Below are 22,700 nucleotides of genomic sequence, written 5' to 3' on the forward strand. Positions count from 1 at the left end.
ACCCCAAATCGTCAGTAGAAAGAGCTGCTGAGTGCATCCAGGTTTTTAAGAGCAGTCACCAGGACAGGAGCAAAGCCAACGTGGCTTTCTGAAGCTGGGATCTTCCCATGCCTCTCTGGACTCTTCAGCCCTCAGTTATGCAGCATTTCCAGGGTCAGGCCCAAGGACAAGCACAACTTCTCCATCTCCCCAACCCTTTCAACCTGTTTTTCTCCCTTTCTACCAGCAGAACCCAAACACAGTTTGTTTCCCAGGAGACTCTGCCCCAAAATTTCTGTGGGATACTGATCCCTAGACAACAGCTTGGTTTCCAAACCAGAAATGGGTCAAGCCAAAAGCTCTCAGAGACCTGGTTCAGACAAGCCTTTGAAAGTCTTTAAACTAAACTACTTTGGTTTGCAAAACAGGCCAGAAATCTCCTGGCAAACCCATCTTTCTCTAATAATTCCCTGCCCAGCTTCTTTGTCCCCACAGATGGATATCTGCACCTCCCTAGCTCCTATTTGCATTGCTGGAACACCTAGAAAGCTCAAACAAGATCAGAGCTCACTGGTGCTGGGAGTGGTATAGACCGAAACAGTCCAAAAAGACATGACAGAGGAGAGAAGGAGAGCTGGGAATAAGTCCACTCTCCTGCCTCCTGGCCTGCCACCTCCTCCATTACACCAGGAAGCTTCTGCTAAATGTGGAGAGGAAAAAAGAAATCATGAAAGCAAATAATCTCTGAAAAGGGCTGGTAACATGCTTTGCTTGGGTTCCCATTCATGCTCAACCATATAAGACCAAAACCTAAACTGGACTGCCCATTCCCAGACCAGTTCAGAGCCCTGGGATATAAAAGTGTGTTTACATTCCTAGTTACGTGCTTTATTCCAGACGATGCCAAAACTGCACCAAGTGAAGGCATCTGATGCAACAAGCTGAAAGCCAAAGTAAATGCATTCCTGGCAGCTTAAAACACCCTTTCTGTTAGGACAATGTGGATTAGCCATGGGCCATCCCTTGAGGTGGGCTGTGTTGAGCTCTGAAAAAGCAAAAACTAACATTCAAAACAAAATGACTCTTCAGATTTGACTGGCTAGCTCTGATTTGTGCATTGGACCTGCAGATTGAGAAACCTCAGTTGGGTAACTCTAGGGACCATCTACCCCATGTTTGGTGTCCAAAGGGGGCAGGAGGAAAGTGAAGGCTTTAAATTCACCCACTGCTGGAACACATCCGCCTTGCTGGCTGCTTAAGAGTGATGCCAGGCTGCCACAAAACCCCTCTGAATTAATCCTTGCCTTTGACAGGAGTGAGCTGACCTACGGGACACCTGATCAAACGGCACCTTCCCCAGCTGTCAGCTCAGTGCTGCTGCCTCTCTTGCTCTGTAAAAACAGGGCTTTGAAGGACAAGGGTACCAAGGGCTGGAGAGATCCACCAGCACCATAAAGCACTCTGGACAGGTTTCTCTAAGCTTGTTTCCCAAATACTGCAACTCCCCAACGCAGGCTAGCAGGACCTTGAAAGAGAATATAAGTCACGCACACTAAAAACAGTATCAACACAGCATGAAGGGGCATCCCTTTCATGGCAGTCAAACTCATACCGACCTGCTCCAACAAAAGGGTGGGATATCATTTCAAAGGATGGTAGCTTACGTCCCTGATAAACATATTGTACGCTGTGCTGAGACCTCTCAATTGTATCAGTGCTTGGGAACTGGCACTGAAACTGTTTTCTTTAAACACCATCATGCAGTACATGACATACTTTCCTCTGTTCTGGGCAGCCACAGCATCCCTGCAGGTTACTCAGCCTGTGGATGTACACACGCCTCTGCACCCAGCAGTGACAGAAGATGAGAGATTGGCCATTGCTGTTCTTCCCTTACGTGAAATCTCCTGGTGAATTGTGGAAACATCCAGTCCGTCACAGCCTGGTGAAGGTGGGGTGTTTTCTCTGGAAAGTGGGTTCAGTCTATATTTGACAATTGGGCTGAAAAGCAGGTGTGCAAACTGTGACTCCAACAGAGACAGTACTGATGCTTTGCACTGGAACAGTTACCTGCCTTACTGTAACAGATATAAAATTAAAGGATGAAATTTTTGAAGCCAGTTTCCACTAAAATGAACAAATAATCCTCTCAAACATTATTTGAATTTACCAGAAATTACTGCACTGAGAAAGAAGTAGATGAAGGTTTATTTTGTGTTGTCCAGTATGTCAGGAAAAAAACCCAAAAGACTATAATGACTTCTGTCCTGGTTTGAGGTTCAAAAGCCCATGAATCTTTCTCTCTCTGCCTCAGGCAGTACTGACATTTCTCTGGTGATGGCCTGTCTTATGCCGCCTCTGCTATCTGATGGCGCTTCTAGCAAAGCAAACAAAGAACTTGAGATTTCTGAGGAACTTAATTACAAGCGCAGCCTTCATCTCTGAAATAAGTAGCTGGAGCCCATACCCAACGTCTCAGACCATGTAAGAGGCACTTCTGCAGATGGAGGCATAAAGCTGAGTGCCCAGAGTACACAGACGCTGCCCCCCGCACGAAGGCAGGCTGCGCAGGGGCAAGCTTTTCGGAAGTGCAGCTGATCTTTCACCCTTTGGTGGCATTCAGAAACAGATGGAAGATGTCTTACAAAGTGCTGGCTGTTCCTGGCATCCACGGAAGGCCAGAGTTGGACTCCTGCTTCACATGTTGGATAGCCCTAAATGTCCTTCCAAGTACAACCCTCCAATGTTTTTGCAGGTGATGAGAGATGTTCAGCAGAAAGTTTTTCGTGGCAAAGTGTCACCTGCTAATGTTTATTGAGCATCTCTAGTTTTGTGTGATAATCCAGAATCCAGCATGAGTCTCAACCCCTGGCACACTGAGCTCAGTAAAGAAACACAGAGGAAAAAAAATCAACAGTAACAACAACAAGCCAAAACAGAAATGTTCCTGTGCAAAAAGAAACATGTCATCACCCAAATCCAAGATGTCTCCCAGCAAAACCAATAGCAAGACTATCAATCTTAAACTTCAACCGAGCCATCAAGCCATTGCTCTCTGATCATATCCAACCATGGGGAATTATCCCATTCCCAGTATAAAGAGACCCTTGAGAGCACCCACAGACTGGGTCTCTGGTGGGGCAAACCCACCAGTTTGCCAAGCAGCAAACTCAAGCGAGGCTCTATCTGACCTCAGCTAACCCTCTCAGCAGCATCACAGCCAAAACCAGCAGCTGCAATGAGCCAAAACCATGACTTCACGAAATCATTTGAAAACATTTACTGAAAGAAAATGCAGCAAGCCATGGCAAGAAATTAAAAGCCGGAGATTAGTCCACGGAGGGCCTGTGAAGTTACAAGGAAAAAATGCAGACCTAGCAGTGCCAACCACTGGGAAAAATCTGCGTCAGCCCTGGGAGCTCAGCCCACGAGCAGGTGAGGGAGCACTGGGGACCCATGCTGGTCCTCCCCTTGACCTGCTACATGGCTTAGACCATGCCGGGAAGCGCTCCAGGTCTCCCAGTCTGCTGGGCACAGCTGTACTGGACTTCTCTGGTGCTGCTCACATGCAGCATTGCAACTTCTGTCTCAAGAGGCTGCGTCTGCAAATCAGTCTAATGGCCTGGAAGTCACTGAAGGGATGTTTGCACAAACCAGATGTTTCCCAGCATTGATTTCCTTGAATTTACAAATTCCCTTTCTCAATACTGGAATCCCTGATAGGTTTTTACGTAACTCATGTATGTGCTATTTCCATCAGGATAATTAATTTCATGAACGATATCACAGTGACTAGATTACGTGAAATTACATCAGGTTCTAGGAAAACACTAACAAGCTCAGACCCCTTCACAGAAGTAATGCACCCCAAACAATTAAAGGAAAGAAAGATTTCCCTGTTCATGATATTAACATTTCCTGCTTGTTGGCATTTCTCCCATGTTGCTACCAAAGAGAAAAGCAGCAGCTTAATGCCCCACAGTCTCCCCTCTAGTAATGAGGGAGAGCGGGGAGATCAGGAGATACCCAACATGCTCATCTTCATTAAGATTCATGAGCTAAACTAACAGGGCAGAAATTAACTCAAAAGGAAATAAGATTTCTCATAGATCTATTTGATCTCAGACAAAAGGGAATCGTTATATAAATAGAGCAATTACTGTAATTAAGGTTTCCCTCCATGAATCTCTCGACTGAATGCTGCAGTTGCCGAAAACAGTTTGGCCGCCTATTATGTAAGGCAAACAAACCCACAGTCTGGGGTTTCATTAGCCTTCATCCACCCCTAAACAAAGCAGAAGAAAGATGGCTCTATGGCTCCATCTGTTAATGTCCGCATTATTTTTAATGATTGGAAGCCAGGAGGCATTAGTATAGCAGAGACACCATTTTTTTTTTTAATTTCTTACTTTTTTTTTTTTTTTTAATGAAAAGCTATTCTTTTGAGCCAGTCTTCTCTTATGCTCTTTTGGGCAAGCCTCCCATCACCCTCCATCAGAGTCTTGCTGGGGCGATGCTTGCAAGCGTGCCTCACTTCCCCATACAAGAGCAATCCAGGGCTCAGACACATGAGTGGGTTACAGGGACTGAGGGAGCCTGATTTCAGCTGAAGCTCCACAGCCCTGGGAGCAGGGTAGTCGGAGAGCTCTCCCATAGAAGTCCTCGTACTTATGGCAGCTCAGCTGGCGCCTGGTAACTCAGACTACAGCAATTCGGCTGTGGGTATGAGCCAGGCACTTGGGAGCCCGAGTCCTGCTGACCTTCAGTGAGGATTGTGCTGCTGAGAAGAGGACTTGGAGTCATTGTGGCTCTCTCGAATGCTCCCTCTGTTTTACACTGGGGATTTGCTCTGACTGCAGCCATTAGAGGCCATGTGGCATTTTGGCTTTCTACCCTACACACAGCAGGATCGATTGCTAAAAGCCCCGATTTGTACCAGTGCAATTCATCATGGTGCTGAGCGAGAAGACGGCCCATGCATGCACAGGGTGCTCCCCCCCATGCTGGGGTCCTGGCTACAGACTGTTGTGAGCACGTGAAATCCTTCAGTGCAGAAGGTCCCGTGTGTGCAGTGCCAGGGCTCAGAAGTACAGGATTGCCCTGAAAGCATTTGGGGGTGGTACAGGGGAACAGACAGTGTGAGATCTTCATTATTTGCTATTCCATATAAAAAAGGAATGAGAGGGGAGGTAAAAAACAGTCTTCAGCCCTGCTCCCAAAAGCCAGAAGACTGTAACACCAAGCATGACAGCAGTCACATGTTTAATGCACCAGCCGCAGGCAAGAAAGACAAAATGTCAGTACGGTGGATATTAAGCAGATAAATTTGATCTCGCTTTCCCCTGGTGCTGAAATGGCTGCTCGATGCTGCCCAGTCAAAGCTCGAGGGAACAAGAAGAATTAACTGTATTGCAAACAGTGCCGAGCAATAGAGACTAGCAAAATAAACCAAGGTAGATAGAGCGACTCACGTGTGGGATAGACACATCTGGCTCCAAATCTCCTGGCAGTGTAAACTGATGTAACGTAGCTGACAATCACCATGAGAGAACTTGGCCCAAAATTGGGAATTAAATGTTGTCTCAGTAGCTGCAAACTTCCTTGCTGTGCTGGAATCTACCTGTTTCCCTGCCTCTCCCCGCTCATCAAGTAATAACTCATCAACACTAATGCAGAAAGTTTTCTCAAGTATCAAATCCATATTGGCTCTGATGATAGCTAGTGATTTTTGACACTTCTGCCTTTGGTACTCCTGTAATATATAATAATAATAAAAAATAACTTTAGTCATTAGATATATGGAATATTTAACATAGGTTTTGGTCAAGATGTCACTCCAGAAATTTGTGTTTTCAGAACTGATGAGTCAACCCCAGTTCCCACATGGGTCACCGGCTGTACAGACAGTATCAAACTCCAGCTGCTGTTTTTAAAATTACCCCAACTGGAATACAGGTACAACACAGGGATATGCAGGTCAATTACTAAATCAATAAATCAATCAGTAACACAAACATGGAGGGAGAATTAGCATTGCAGTTATTAAGAGACTGGGGGCGTGATCCCACTCTCATTTTAAGCAGTGGTAAAATCTCCCTAGGGTTGCATGGGAAAACAATTAATCCTTTTCTGATAGTCTTGTCAAGAGGAACCGAGGGAATCTCTTACACAATCCTGGGTGGCCTATTTACATAGAGTCAAGTACAAAGGGGACTAAAGTGCCCTTGACAAACCTGTAAAGGCCAATTAAGAAAACAAAAATCACAGGAAAAATACTTCAAAGGGACTTTTTTGTGATCTTGGTTATATTTTGATTCTTCTAATTTTCAAGTCCCTGAAAAGACACAGCAGGTCAGAAAGGTCAAAGCTGGAAGGACAAGTAAGATCTACAGCCCTGAATAGCTTGGACAGTACTGAGACCTCCCAGTTAGATGGACTAGCCCACTCCGCTGGGGGCTGCACAGCAAGAGCTGGTCCATTCAGTGATCATTCCCATCTCCAGGTCAGACCCAGGTTCTCAAGAGAATCCTTGAGCCTTCCCCAAGATTAGATTTAATGGGCTTCACCAAAATGCCTTTGAGGGTCTATAATTGCACTGTTTATCTGAGGCAGAGCTGAGTAGCGAGCCCAGGCCACAAGTCTTAGGCTTGGCCATGAGAATCACATCTTCTGGAGCACCTAGAAGCAAGCAGGAAAAGGAAGAGGGGGAAGACAAAGTCGGCGCAATGAATGATGCTTTTTTTTTTTTTCCGCCATCTCTGGCAAGGAAGAGGAGGATGAGTCACACTTGACATTACAATAGGCAGGGTTAGGAGCTTTTCTTATGTAGCAAATCTGAGCCTGCACGCTGCGGACTTAAACAAGAAGCTAATTTCAGCCTATTGGAAAGAGAAAGGTAAAAGACCTAAGGACTACTTCAAAATGAATTTGGCCTTGGCAAACCAGATAGAGATGACTTTTGTTTTGTTTCCCAGTGAATTATTCAGAAGCATGGACTATTAACTGTGGGGAAGAGGAGCACTTCAGAAAGAGGTGTGATCAATCGACAGAAGAGATTAAAATCACTGGGAAAAGCTGTTTGCTGTTTGAGAGGGAAGCAAAGAGTAAGAGGCAGCATGGTAGACAAATGGATATGCAAGTTCATACAAAAGAGGCAAGAAGGCAATCTGTGGTGGAGCTAAACCTAGGGTATGATTACAGCAGCAGTGGTCTAGACGAGAGATCATTTAAAACAGCAGAACTCCTTCCCCATCAGAAAAAGCCAGGCTCCGAAATCCTGCTTTTGCTATAGAGGCTCCAGAGCCAAGTAGGAAATGCAAGATGAAGGAATTTCTAAAACACAAAATAAAGAAAAAAAGTTTACACAGATCCAGCATAGGGTTTCACAGAGAGATTCAAATATTGGCCTGACTGACAGCCAAAGCTTAATCAAACTGTGCAAGAGGATTTACGGAGCCTGCCAACTCTGAAGAGATGCCAAGGAGAATAATTTATTGGCATATTTGAAGGCATTTTTAATATCTGCCTTTGTTAGGCTCGTCAGCTCTGAGGATAAAGCAGTGAGCTCATCCAGTTCCCTCTTTGATTTCAGTGGGCCACCATTGTGCTGTTCCTTTCCCTTTTAATCTTTGTCTAAAAAATACTCCCGGTTCATACTCTGGTTCATTCAGAAACATTCAGTTCATTCTGGCTGTTCCAGCACTGCAAGTGAAACAGATTATCTGCCTTTTTCTGTCTGTTGGAAAGAAAGAACCTGGCCCAGATCTGTAGGATGTAGGTGCAAAGGAGAGACGTGCGCCTTGCAGAGTGATGTAAAGCAAACGTAGGCAACCTTGCACCATCAGCACCTGGCTGCCTCGTTTCACACCTTGTAAGTGTTCAGGAGAGGATGGGGGAGCACAGACACGGGGGTTTGGTGTAGCTCACACAGTGGCCAAACTGACTGCCTAGGACTTAGGGAAAAGGCAAGGCACAAAAGCAGGAGGAAGCACACACGTATTGTGCTTGGATGTGCCAAGCAAAGCACAGCCTGGGTATTTTGAGTCATGTGTTGCTTACTGTAGCATGCAGGGAAGACACAGACACCTACTGTGGTATCTCAGCTGATGACAGTTAGTTCTGACCTCCAACATCCAGGGATGTTGGACCCCGAGTAAGCCCAGTGTATCGAGAGAATAAACTTCTCCAAAGGATAGTTCAGAAGACCTCCACCCTCCATGACGATGTTTGGGGTGAGCAGCTGCAGAGTAGGCAGCTTGGACCATCCACACCTCTCCTGAACTTAGATGTCCTTGCCAACAGCCTGAAACCAGCCTTTCCCCTTCCACTCCTCTGTCACTGCAGACTGTTTGCTTTGATTATGTTGAAAAATCTGCCTCTAAGACTTTCTGCTATGAAAACCCTGGTCTCTCCCTTCTCTCCTCATTAATGGCATTTTCAAGTTCCTTACAGCGGTGGGGCCAGTCTGGTTCAGCACAGAGCATTCACCGTCCAGAAAGCCTTCCTCAAAATAAGTCACAGCACGTGCAAAAGGTGTCCTCGCTGAGGGTTTGGGCAATCATGGTGGCATCCCTTTAGGATGGATAGTTTATTCCTCCTGCAGCACAAATCAGTGTTCACTTTGCTTTCTCTCCTTCAGCCCAGCCTGAGTGGAATGCCCTAGAGAAACTTCTTTTCTGTATCTCTCCAATCTTGTCTCCTCTCAGCCTGTTATAAGTACACGCAGCACAGCCCAAGCCTCCAAGGGCTCTGGCTGGAGCTGTTATCCTGCGTCCAGCCACACCGTACTGCCCTGTGCTCTGACCACATGGGATATTAGAAGTTCCTCAGAATTTTTTTGGAATGGCAAGAAACAACCACCAGAACCCTGTACTCCCCAGGTAGTCCTGGATTTAACTCACACATAAACACAAACATAATAATCAAATTAATCTCTCATTGGGAGCCATCACTTAGAATTCCTGAGAAACGATGGGAAACACTGCTTATTTTCATCAGAAGGAGGGGCAGAGGAGGGTACCCTTCAAATGTAGTTTTTCCTCATCTAGTATCACCTGCAAATTTAGGGAAGAAGACCTTAACACACTCTCACACACACACACTTTCCCAACTGCTACCTAACTTCTGTCTATGTATGCATATGGATACACAACGCGCTTCTACAATTCACCATCAGTGCCCTCTAACTTAATGTCTTGTTTTAAGGTACAATTGAGCCACATTTTGAAATAATATCCACAGGCTTCCCCCCATCAACTCAGGAGAAATTGCTGGTGGAGCAATACACTACTCATTATAGTACCTTGTGGGGAAGTCTCTTGTGTCTGATGGTCACCTGAGTGACTGAGGGACCTAGGGCAGCCTCATATTCACTCTTCTGGAGAGCAAAGGAATGGCAAACTTTTTGCAAAAGTTCTGAGTGGCTTTTTTAATTAACAAGATGAAAATTGGCCAAGCTGTTATGGAAGGGCCCTCATATCTCTCTCCCGCTGAAGACGAACTGGCTGGTTGCTGTCTGCACTGCAATATTCCTGAGCCCGTTTCTTGCTCTCCAGAAAAACCCATGTGTGCTGCCTCCTAGCCAAGGCGGATAAGTTACACACCTGGTGAGCCCTCAGTATTGAATGTTGCTGTGTGTGCTACCTGTACAAACAAGCCAAAAAACCTAAGGAACTAACTGAAAAGCCCTAGTTTCTGGGTTTCAGGCTGTGATGTGGACTCAAAGGAATAGGAGAAGGGGCTTTTCCTTTCTCGATCAGGGCTTTTTTGACTTCTTGATCAAGCTTTCAAGGCTGTCTGGAAGCAAAGGGGTTGGATTTAAACTGTGGCACATTTAACCACTCCTCCTCCTGCTGTCCCAAGAGCCATGCAAGCTCCCTCCTGGCTGATGGTAGAAGCCAGGAAGCAAATCCCAACTCCCTCACCTTGTGCTCCGATAGCCAAAAATGAGTCCGTAAAGCACAAGCTGTCAGAGCAGGACCTGGCTCCTGCTGACCCACACAGCATCATTATTGCTGCAGCTGAGTCTGAAGCACTAATGCCCCAGACGCAACAGCGCTTTGATGTTCATGCGGCAGAGAACAGGGGATTTGAAGCAAGCCTGCAAGAGCAAAGCCTTAAGGAGGATGGGGAGGCGGTGGGGTGTGTGTGTTAGACTTCAGTGGTGTTGTCAGGGTGCAGAGAGTGCCAGGGTATCCAGGGGGAGGGGGGGAGTGAACTCAGTGACACGAAGCAGCAAACAGTTCACTAAACCAGAGTATTTGCCTTTTGAATCAGGGTCACTTCCACGCTATTGTTCTCTAGAAAAACAGATCAACTTCAAGTTTTTCTTTTGCATCCTTGGCACTGCATCGCTGACATCATTTTTCTCCGAGATATGGGTCATGTTTGCTCTCAGCTGAGCTCCCTCACTTTTCAATCCCTCTCACTCTTCGCACTAATCTACCAGCGTTTGGATTCCCCCATGCTGTTCCATCTGCACCAGGTGGGAGCGCAGACTGCTAAAACCACAGCCAATTTCCTCTGCACCTTCCCCTTTTCTTGCCTGGTGTTTATTTTTCACATGAAAACCACGTAGCGTGGGACATAACCATTTTTGCCCAATATCATAACTATGGTCATGTTTTCTTCAAAATACATGTTTTTAACCAGTTGGAGGGAGAACAGGCTTTAAGCTCTTCTGTGTTCCCAAAACATCCAGCTACAGGCAAGGCTGCCCAAGCCTCGCTTTTGGAAGGAGCATTTCAGCTAGGTGTTTCAGAGCTCCCATTAAGATTGGAGGTTAGTACACAAATGCTGAGATACCCTCGGCTTCAGCAGACTCAGCTGTGACAGGAGTTCAGAAATCCAGGGTGCAAAAGGCAGAGCAATGCTAACGCTTCCCTGGGGAGATGCTGCTTTCTAGACCCTGCTCTTACCTGGCTCTCTGAGAGTGAAAACATCTAAGTTGCAATTGCTCATCCAAATTTTTAAGCCTTTGGGCCAACCATGGCTACTTCAGATCACCAGTCCATGGAGCAACTCAATAGGCTTAGTCCTTCTCTCCTCATCTGAAACCAGACTTGCAAAGGAAAATCCCTGCAGCTTTCCCTGTGAATTTGCTTCTCATTACGACATGGACTTTTGAGACCTGATTTTCACTGTGTTCCTTCATTCTCCCCTCTAGCTAAGCCTGACTGTGAGCAAGACAGCATGACTGGATTGTATTTGAGAAAGTCATACGTGAAGCGAGTGAAACATGCTGCCAAAATACCACCCCCCCTTATGGGAAACGAGAGGATTGTATTTCATTTTGCAGTTCACTCAGCTGAATCCCAAAGCCTCTGGCTGCCTGGAGAGCCACCCTCTTTGCTCAAACACTTTTTGCTAGTGACAATTTACAAAATCAGAGCATCAACATGCTGTAACAAAGCAAACTCCAGCTGCACTCTTACTGTAAAAGATACAGTGCGGCAGTCTCTGCTCGCTCACAGTTTCTCTTCCACAGTCTCTTCATCATCAGACACTGGTGACTACTCTGTCAGCTGATAGCAAAGAATATTTGAAAGAATTTCTTTTACAGACACAGACCCAATAGCTCCTCTAGCATAAACTCCTTGTGACTGTATTCAGGTAGGGCTACAGAGAAACCTTTTTGTGGGTGAATCAAAATCAAAGCAAGACTTACGTTTAGAATGAGCTGAAGTGGTCTGAATCCATTCAGCAGCGATTCTCCTTTTCTGCACACTTTTTTCCCCTCCCACAAGCAAATCCATGCCCGGTTTGACTTGCTCACACAAGCAGGGGAGACCTCAGTTCAAGCCCACTCAGCCTGACTTGAACCATCAATACCTAAATTCCCCAGTGACACACTCAGACGGGACAGGGTATGTGAGTGAGATGTTCTGCGTCTCTCCTCTGGGAGTATTGACTCCAGCAAAATCCTGCTGCTTTACACTGATTTAGCTCTGCTCTACTCTTGCCTCAGTTCTCGAGGGAAAATATCAAGGGCAAAAAAAAACCCCAAAACCATTAAAAAGGGAAATAGATAAATACTTTTTCTATAGCAGGAATACTTTTGCTTTGAATTCTAAACAAGGTCCCAGGGCATTGAGGTTGTTTTTGATTCCTTGGTACCAGTGCTCAAAAACACACAAGGAACACCCACTGACTAAATGCAGTCCTAAGTATGTATCTTGGTTATTATCAGGAAACTGCAAAGATGAACAGGATGCAACTTTCAGAAATCAGGTGGTTTCTGATGGGGGGAAATTAGTGAAGCACAATTATAGTAAACGGAAGCAAAACAAAATAACAGCATCGATGAAATGGATACTAAAACCTATTATCCTTGTTTATGATAAAGTCTGTCATAAAGGCAAAGGGATCAAGTACTTTCTAAACCTAGATATATCCATTTGTAGAGCATCTCTAAGCACCTACATCTAATTGCATCTTCCTGGCAGAAGAATTTGATTTTTGTTTCAGAGCTTTACACCACTTAAGACTAAGCGAATTCTCACTAGTCCTGTTCAAGGTTAGAGGCCAGAACTTTTAGTGAGGGGATAATCCAGTTATTAAGGCTATTAAGGCCTTAGCCTGCAATATAAGAGACCCCAGGTTGAATTCCCTGGTCTTTCTAGGCTTCCCATGCCATGTAATTACTTATAATCATTTATGTCACTGCAGTAGTTGAGTGGTCTGATTTTCAAGATATCTCAATATCATGGGTTAGAAAGCACTGTCACAGCTGTAAATCAGGGAGCTCAAGTTCACTTTTTGCTGGAGGTAAACACAGTAGTGATTAGAAGATGATCACATAGTAATAATGCTGTATCTAAGAGAAATAATATTAGCATCAGAAGTCTGTGAGAAAAAAATCCACATATTTAGTAGCTAGAAAAACCCAGCATCTTTCTTCATAAAATAGCCAGGTTACGTTTCCCGATTTGCAAGTTAACACACTTGTCATTTAATCACCTTTTGATTCATTAGAGTAAAGCCAGGCAGTTCCAGTGCACTAGGCCCTGTTTCTACACGCACAGCCTGAAGTCCTAAAAAGCATCATTCCCATGTCACAGGCAAAGATGTGAGGCACGCGGGTAAGAGTGCTGTGGTAAAAATTCAGGAATACAAGGACTAAGTATAGCCAGAAACAGCTCTCCTCAAACTGTTTGCTGTACAGCCCTTTTTTTTTTTTTCTCCCAAACACACAAAAATGAAAAACCTGTCTTCGTACACAGGTAGACAGCAGTCCCTGGGGATGGCTGCTATTACCAACAGTCAGAATGAAGAATTAACATGAATTCTTCACTTCTTCACCACTCCAGTTGCATGGAAATCATACAATCACTACTGATTAAATTCTGTGTACACCTGCTGCTTCTGCTCTGGAAGATGACCACATGTTGTAAATCATTAAGTCAGCAGGGGAATGCCCAGACACACAGATATCCACACACTTTGCCTGCCAAGTTGGCTGCTGAACCATATAAAGGCCATAACTGTGCAAACACACGTAAGTGTGGCAGGTTTGTTTGTTGGGGTTTTTTTTTGTTTACCCTTCAGTCCAAGATAAGAAAAGGCTCAGGGTCAGGGTAACCGCAATTTCTGAATGCCAGCCCCGTTTTCTTTCGCTAAATTAAGGCTGAAGAAAGCCAGGACAGAGAGCATGCAAACAGCCAAGGGAACTCACTGCTTTGAGGATAGCCACTGCGTCCTGCTGGAGCCACGTTGGGTAGACAACCTCGTCGTTCAGAATGGCCTCAAAGAGGTCGTCCTCATTCTCTGCCTCGAAGGGTGCATGGCCGCACAGCATCTCATACAGCAGCACACCCATGGCCCACCAGTCTACATCAGGGCCATACAGCATCTCTTGCAGGATCTGAAGAAGGGATGGGGAAAGAAATATCAGCCCCAAAGCTTCTTAAACTGAGCAGGGGAGGAAAACAGATTTGGAAACATTAACACAGAAGTTCTCGCTACATCCTAACAGTTCTCTCCGCTAGGCTGGCTGGATGTCCAGGAACATACATGTGATCTCAAGCTAGGAACCCCCAGATCTGCACTCAGGTACATCAGATCCATTAAACAAGGGCTGAACTAGCTTGGCTGCTCGCAGAGTCACCTGGGAAACAAGTCCTCAGAAATAATGCTACAGCTTAGCAGGAGAAGGGGCAGTGAAACTGGCTGAGCCTCAGAAGTGGCAGAGCAGCCATGTGTGGAGGTTGACACCACTTTTTCCTTGCCTCTGGGAAGGAAGTGGCAAGGCTTCCAGCTGGAGAGGGAAAGGAGCGTGAGTGTGTGAGAAAGGCACAAACACCAACCACAGACAAAAATTCAATTGTGTTGAAGAAGGACCTGAAACCCTGTCAGAACATCTGGCAGTGTCTGGAGGGCAGCTGTTCCTTAAAGAGGTGTTTATTAATTTTGTAGTGAGACTGGGGAATGACAGGGAAGGGGAGGAGGTAGAAAAAGGAACTAGGAAGTGAGGGAGAATTCAATCTCTTTTCAAATCAAACTGGGCCAGTATCTGTATGTGCCTCAAGATTTTTGCAGCTGTGCCTCCATTTTTCACCTGACATTTCCTCAAGAAAAACAGAGGCTTATCTTGGTGCCTACAGCAGACTGAAGATTTACTCCTGCTTTGCTTGCACAAGGGACTGATAATACAAGCATGCACCTGGCAATCAAATAAGGTGTAGCTAAAGACACCAGAGAGCACACTTGCTGCTTCAAAGCTAACCTATACTTTTCATATTGTAACCAAGTTTTCCTGGCCAAAGAAAGGTTTTCTATACCTCTGGAGCGATGTAGTCTGGTGTACCACAGAAGGTGGCTGTGGTAATGCCATCGTGAATGCCCTCTTTGCACATTCCAAAGTCTGCCAGCTTGCAGTGACCCTCATAGTCCAGTAGCACGTTGTCCAGCTTCAAGTCCCTGCAACGAGAATTGTTCACTGAGTCGCTATGTGCTTTGAGCAGCCCCAGCACAAATGGAGGCAGTGTCCCAGGTCTCAGAAGCTTAACCTGTAAAGTGGACAAGCCTCATGATCATAAAAAAAATAATAAACAGAAGTCATGCAGGAGGGTTTTTTCTTTTGCTCCATCTCTTATAAAAAGGAGGGAGGAACAAACATCATTCTGCCGAACTGCAGTTAATATGGGCAGGTGCTATACGAGTTCGCCCACATGGCTTTCCAAACACACCACAATCCTGGCTGGCAGAGCTCCTGCTCATTTAGCTCTGGGACTCACTGGAACAGAGGTTGCCAGAGCTGTCAAATTGCATAACGATGTTATGATGCAGCAAAACGCACCGCACGGGACGCGCTCTGATTCAGCGAAGCCCTGTGCCGGGAGCATGCAGCCAAAGCGGCATGTGAAACCTCTTCAGAGGGGGAGCAGATTCCCTCTTCTCCCAGGGTTAAGTCCCAGACTTCCCTGTATGGGGGCACGCCTGACTGATAAACCCCACCTGGAATGTTATCCAAGCTGAGAAGAAAAGAAACTCTGCCAACACAGGGGGAGGGCAGGGGGAATCTTCAGCAAGCATGGGATACTTCCACCATAAGACAAAGTCTTAAAGTTCTCCCAGGTGTGTCGATTCCAGCAGGACTGCACTAATGTAAGTAGTGAGCATCCCCTGTACTGCTTATTGGGGTGGGGACCTCCTTGCCACTATCACAAGAGACTTGCCGCCAAATGCCATACTGTACAAGCTGCAGAAAGGCACATTTTCCAATACGTCACCTCTAACAGCCTGGGAGCTCCTCATCAAAAGCAGAGCTGCCAAAATGACAGAGCTCTAACAAAGCTTATCAGCTTGCCTGACCTTGAGATTGCCTGAGGGAATAGCCTGCAGTCAGCAGTGCCATCATGAACATGACCAGAAAGCACAGGGTCATCTGCAGACTTAGGCAATGCCTGCCTAAAAATACATACCAGCTTGCAGCACCTCTGCTTTTCGGCTGCCAGACAAGCTCTAAGCACTGTCACAGATGGAGGAAAGGAGCTATGATGGGAGCTCTGTACAGTACGAATAGGTCACAGTTCATCTTTTGAACCATCTCAGGTGCTGGCCCAAGAGTTGCACTGAGCCCTCACAGCAGCTCTGAGGCAGGGAAGTGTTGCTATTGCCATCTTACTGAAATGGAGGACTCCTTATAGGCCTAGACAAAGCCACTTTCAAAGTCATTCAGATGCCCAGATAAGGGTCAAATAACCAAATACATCTGAGGGTCTCAGGGCCTCTTTATGAAATCCATGCTGGAACTTGATCCATTTTGTCCTCTGGTTGCACATCTGTTTCTCTGGGAAGGGGGAACGAAGAGGAGGGTGGTAACACAGGTGGTGGCACATATGGATGTGCTGGGAGAGCTATGGGAGAGCTGAAATCTGAATTCAGCTTGATCCTGTTCATTGTCCATCTATGATCTTAAAGTGAAAATCAGGTAGTCAATTGCTGATTTGCATTGGCATGTCTACAGCTCGTACTACCACCAGAAGCCTCCCTGGAGCTTGAAACAGCTCTCCCTCAACTTCAAAGTTGCAGTGGAAAGATCAATGGCGCACTGTGCTAGACAATCAGAGCCACATTCTGTCCTAAAGAGATAAGAAAGAGTATTATTAGCCTCTTTTGAACAGATGGAAAACTGAGGGGTAGAGGTTAAAAAATTTGCCCATGTCCCCCAGAGCCAAGACTCAACACCGGCTTCCTGAATTCCAGCTCCGGATCTTAATCATAAGATGATACATCCTCTCTCTCCAACTTTAACATGGCACAGCAACACAAGCCAGCAAAAACCCCTCTGTAATGATGCAGCCCTTCCCAGTAGGCCCACCAGCTATCTGGTGGTCAGTGAAATTTGGATGCCAAGGACAGTGCCTATGCCTGTCTTATGCTGCACTGTTTGCTCTGGGTGGGATGCTCAGCAGAAGACACTTATTTTTCCCCTTCTGAGAATCAAAAATGGCCGCTGAGGCATGTGGGCAAAAGCTCATCTTGGAAAGGCTTTAGGCGAGCACAGTGAGAGGTATTGTACGTGCTCGCCCATGACAGTATGCCTTCAGCGGCAGTTTACAGCCAAAGCTCCTGTTGCTCTTCCCTGTGGTTCCTGGCAGAGCAGGGAAGCCCTGCAAGCATGAAGGCAGGCCTTGTTTCCAGGAGTCTGCAACGATGTGGTTGAAATGCGCAGTTTATTCTTGGCTCGGTTTTAAATGCAGCAAACACCTTTTCAGTCCTGGGCAGGCCTGATTGTTGGGGGGTGCCCCTGGGGGCGCAACTGGAAGGGGAATTTTGGTGAACCTGCTTGGAGATCCCCCTTCCAAACCTTCCCCTCACCCCCCAAACATCCGCCACGTTCTGGCATGCTCTGTGAATACCTCAAAATACACCTTCCTTATATCCGAGACAGCAGAAACACTGTCACGTATGCTGAGTGAGCAGGTTATGGTCCCTCATGGAGAGCCTGAGGAGCAGAGGCAAGATGCGGCTACGAGGCAGGACCAGCTCTGCAGACCAGATCACCAGCCACTCTGTCACTTCTCAGCCTCTGCCCCACAGGACATGCCGCAGAACGCCCAAAACCCCTGCTAGCTGTGTTATGCACAATGTTCATCAAGATGGAAGGAGCTTCTGCAGGTGCAAGAGCACTCTGCGCTTGCTGTGTCTTCCCAGAGAGCCTCTATATATGTAAGTGCCGTTAAATTTAAACCATCTGCCTCTTGCTGAGCGAGTATAGTTTTAACCACACAAGGCAAATCTCCAGCCTTTTGGCTTCTCTGTGTTGCACGCTAAACCCATTAAGAGTGCCTCTTGCAGTTGGGATACCGGCTTCTCCTGACTTCTTTCCAGCAACATGAAATCCAAAACTTGCATTTTCTATTTTCACATAACCTGTAACGTGACATTAATCTGCTCTCACTTGCTCAGGCGCTCTGGCTACGTGCGGATCATTTTAGAAGAGGACCTCGTGTGATCAAAGATGACTTCTCAATGCTCTTTGCTTGGCAAGGCCACAGAAGATGGCTCCACATGTCCCTCTCAGAGCAGGTCTTGTGGGTCAGCACAGTGGCAGGCTCAGCCATGCGGCTCCTCTGGAGCCTGCTCTCTCCGGCTGCCCCGTAAGATAATTCTCTGGGAAAGTTGTGGTTTGGTCTCACGTTTGAGTATTTGTCTCAAGTGATCCCAGCAGTTGTAAGCTCTGTAATCGCTGCTTGGCATTGACAGATCTCCCCACGCGTCGAACCCCATGAACCAGCACAGCCACATGAGAGGAAAAACACTGACAGGTTTCTGAGATTTACAAGGAGCTCTTCATTTTCGCAGCAAGGATTCCGGGAAGCTGATGAAACTGGAAGTCATCCAGCTCAGAAAGCCCAAATCTACCTCATTTCCTTAATACTTGCATTTTCCATTCAATATTTTTAGCAGTTTGATGAAGCAATAACGGCCGAGAGGTTTTCTGAGGGCTGCGTTTCTAAGGCTCTGCTGAGGTTCTGCCTTTCACTGACAAACCTTCACTGGAAAACAGGCTTCATCCTGACTCAGAAAGGCAGCTTTTGTCCTCGCAGGCAGCTACAGCACATTGGCTTAACGGCCTCGGTTTAGTCTAGACCCAGAAGAAATGACAAAATGAGCTGCTTCACCATCAGTTGCTGGAAAGGTATTCTTTACCCACCTGCCGCTTGAGTTCAACATTCGTAAAAAAATCCAAAAATTACAACTGCAGATGATCCAGCCCTTTTCTGAAGCATACGTCAAATACAGTTTCCCTGCACTCCAGAGTTTTTCCTGTGAATAGGTGTTATACATGTACCTGCCACTTGCTTTACTCCGATCATCTCACTTGTGATGTAGAAACTATATCTGAAAGGATTAAATTTGGGTTTTTTTTTTTTCCTCTTTTCGTTTTACCACCCTGTGTTGTAAAGACTATACAGGCAGTAAGGACCTTCTTCACAGAAACTGGCTTCCTGCCTCAGTTCTGTGTTCTCCCAGGTTTGGTAATTCTAAAGGTCCATTTTAAAGCTCATAAAAGCCTGACATTCCCATCTCGATGTAAATCATTTAGTCATGAAAGATGTAGGTACAGAGCAATGGGAGCTAACCACAAATGTAGGTGCAACTAGTGTAATACTCTGGTCAAATGTTTTTTAAAAAAAATATATATACGTATATACATACACACACAGACAATTAAAAATAAAATCCCCAAACCTGCAATTAGCTAAATTAATAATTTTGGCATTTCTGAAAGGGAAAATTTTTCTTTTTCAAGTCTTCAGCATGCAAGGCCATTTAGACACTCTTTTGGAAACACCTTTGGGGTGAGCAAATGTGCATTCAAACCCCCTTTGCACGAAGGGAGTAGATTTTGATATTTCTCCACCTCTTCTGCTGAAGTAATTTTACTGCATAGAAATACTGAAATCTCCATCACAATGGAGAAAAATGTGTTTCTACTGCCTGCTCTGGTAGCCAAAGCAATACATGTTTCCAACTCCTGCTCAAGTGAAACTGTAATTATTTTTTGCAAAATGAAGCAACTTCAAGAGAGAAGAAAGAAAGATGTACAACCTGTGGAATCGCACAGTTGGTAAGATAATTATTGAAGAGGTAAGATTTTTCAAGTTGGAGGCTTTGTTCCAAATACAGTGGACAACAGATTTAAAGCAATATTTTGATTAAATAAGGAGGAAAACAGAGGGAGGTCTCAGTTTTATGTAAAGCCCTAAATACTCATGTAAAGATAATATAATTTCCCATTTTCCTTTGCATTCATAACACCCAAACCAAAATATTTTCTTTTACTTGAAACCAACACTCTCTTGAGTTGCAAAAAATATTGCTGCTTTAAAAAAGCAACTCTTTTGGGCCCACAAAATCTGCTCACATTCTCACAGCATCAAGGAAGAGTTAAGCAAATTTCCTAAGCAGTGGTAAAGCTGACTGTCAGCAGGCATTAATATATACAGGCTAAAGAAGACATCTGCAATATATTCTACCAGAGCTAAGAAATAAAAACCCAGGCTGAGCTGCTGCTATTTGTTTAGTTGCTACCACATCTTTAGGGTAAGGGGAAATACTGAAATCACAAGTGAAAAAACAGGTTACTGGCCTTTGCAAAAGGAAGTCACAAAGCAGACATCAGAAAAAGATCAAGCTGCACTGAGCAGTTTGAAATCCTGAGTTTTGCTGCCAAATAAAAGGACGAGCTGTTGCTCCCTTCCAGCCTCAAAGGCTTCCTCTAACTTGATTCCTGTCATACTTTAAATGGGAAAATCAGGATAGCTGGAGCTTACAGAGGGCACTCTCCTGGGTGCAGAACCAAGTGAAGAACCAGAGGTAATATTCAGCGCTGTTATACGGCATATAACCAGTGTGTAGCCACTTACACCACCGCTTGGGGCTGACATGCTGAGACAGAGAGCGTTGCTTTATGCACCCACAGCTTCACAATGCAGTCCCAAAACCCTGTGGGATTCAGTCTACGCACTCCGTCCTTCCAGGCACTGCACGAAGTAACGTCGAAATACAGCACAGGGACTGCAAAACAACTCCTTGTTCTCTTGGGTAATGAAAATGTTCCTTCCAGCTTCCAATCAACTTCAGAGGTGCAAACCCATTCAGACCACCAGCATGCATGCAGAAAGCCTGTCTATGGGCTGTGCAACTTAACGGGACAGAAACGAAGGGAAGATCTCTCCAGATATTTGTAATTTATAATTACCAGAAAGTAGGAATGAAACACAGCAAGGTGCCCTTCTACACCGTCCTAACAACCAGAAGTTGTTTTCAAAAGCTGACCATGCTTAAGTGTTTAGGGACCATAAATACAGCCACAACGGCTCCAGACTGAACTTCTGCATTTCTCAGAAACAAAGCAAAAGTAGAAATGTGACATAATGATACAAGAATCCAACTCAGACCCAGGATAAGTGGTATGAGCCAGTGAAACTCCACCGCAAATTAACACTCATTGCTAGGCCATGCAACAGGGGACAGCCTCCTGTCCTTGCCGGCTGCGTTGTGCAGCTGTGGGAGGTAGAGGAGGCTCATTGGGAAAGTCAATCCCACAGGCATCTCAGTACCTGAGCAGTTCTCCAGCCAGGAGCCCAGCACCATTCCTGGGGATTTTACAGTCTCATCCCACCACAGGACATCCTACAGACTCCGCAGAGAGCTGTGGAAAGGGAACGTAGCAGAATATAAGAGTCTCATGGCTTTTCTCCTCTTCATCTAACCCACCCACACTGGCACACAAAGCACAAACCTTTTGAAATGCTCTGCACTCGTGTGTTAGGATAAAGGTGTGAATGGCTTACAGCCACCCAGCCCCCAAAGCAGGCTCCACTTCTCTTGCAGACACCAGGATGGTATACAGTGATGGGTTCATGTCCGGGGTCAGACAGAATGCTAGAACGCCTGGCTGAACTTCTCTGTAAACTCACACCAGAGCACGTGGCCAAGGTCCGCTCTGGAGGGCAAGGTCACGGGTGTCTGAATTTGTGCAAGACAGAGAGAGATCCTCATACCCACCTGCATCTGTGCTCTTCAGTATGTCCAAAGGCACTCTGTATCAGTTTTACGCACTCTGATTAAGCTTTAAAATACATTCTTGCTCTGTTGCTTGGGCTTCAGACTAAACTCAGATTGGCAAGCATTTGTATCCAGAAGTGCTCTGTTATTACATTTTAATCTTAAAGTCAAGCAGCTCTTCAAGCATAAGCACAAGTTTGTGCAAGCCCTCTGCCCGGGTTAAGGCAGCACCATGGGATTTTTGGTGGAGATGGGCTGGAACCCAGCGCTGCCGGCTCCCCATCTGCCTGACCCCTTCCTGCTGGTGGAGTCTCTCTGGAAGCCAGTTCCCCAGACCACATCAGAGCACCGGTCCCCTCCCGGCGCTCCCTGGGCTGCCGTTCCAGAGACTAAGTGGTGCCCAAGGCGTTGACTTCTCTTACGGCATAGGAGCTGGCATCACCTGGGATCCAAGACCTCTCTGATGGTTTGAAGTGCCAGCAGTCCCACCTCCCCTCCCTCTGGGCACTTCAGAAAAGCGTCTGTGGAAGCTAACACAATTACTGACATGATTTCATTGCTACTGAGATGAATGGGCATGATTCATCCTCCAGTTAAATTGGAGAGGTAGGCTAAAGTATACAGGCACAGACTAAAAAACCCCTTGGCATACCACAATAGATAATCACAAAGCTTCCACCATGTCAGTAGGTCTGAACCCGAGTGGTACAGATCCAGTGAGACCCCACAGGTGCCCTGAGTCCCTTCAGGGTCAGGCACACCTATAAGCTTCCCCTTTATTATACACATGGCCACTGTAAGAAAGCTAATGATAGTTTCCAAAGGCAGCGTTACAAGGGCAAAAAGAGTCTTGTGAAATGGGGCAGCCAAGAGCTGGAGCCATTACTGCTGAAACACAGACGCTCTGGAGATTGCTACGTTGGAGTAATCCCAACGATGGCTCAATCTGTATATATTTATATGTCCACATTTGTATGCGTACTTTTTTTTATATATATGTATATATAATATATATATTATTTGCTGCACTTTTATGTGGGACTCTAGTCAGGAAAGAGGAGTTACACTTGAGGTATTTCCCCGAATCCCAGTGCAAACGTCCTCCCATTTACTGCGGGAAGGGGAGAGGCAGACAGAAAAAGGCTTCGTGTCCAGCGCTTGGTATGCATGCCAGGCGCTCCCTCTCCCGATGAGCCGCCAGC

The 22,700-nt window shown here is 45.9% G+C and overlaps 1 protein-coding gene across 1 annotated transcript in view; it reads right to left on the reverse strand.

Moving 5' to 3' along the window:
• PRKCH (protein kinase C, eta) overlaps positions 1-22,700 on the reverse strand; it is a gene marked incomplete at its 5' end in the record, with an annotated part of 119,233 nt that overhangs the window by 3,288 nt on the left and 93,245 nt on the right. Inside the window, 2 exons of the mRNA XM_009891217.1 lie at positions 13,652-13,840; positions 14,757-14,895. Of these exons, the coding sequence (XP_009889519.1) occupies positions 13,652-13,840; positions 14,757-14,895 (328 nt within the window). The remainder of the gene's footprint in view (positions 1-13,651; positions 13,841-14,756; positions 14,896-22,700) is intronic.

This window comes from Charadrius vociferus, unplaced genomic scaffold, assembly GCF_000708025.1.
Source record: "Charadrius vociferus isolate BGI_N301 unplaced genomic scaffold, ASM70802v2 scaffold308, whole genome shotgun sequence".
Classification (NCBI taxonomy): domain Eukaryota; kingdom Metazoa; phylum Chordata; class Aves; order Charadriiformes; family Charadriidae; genus Charadrius; species Charadrius vociferus.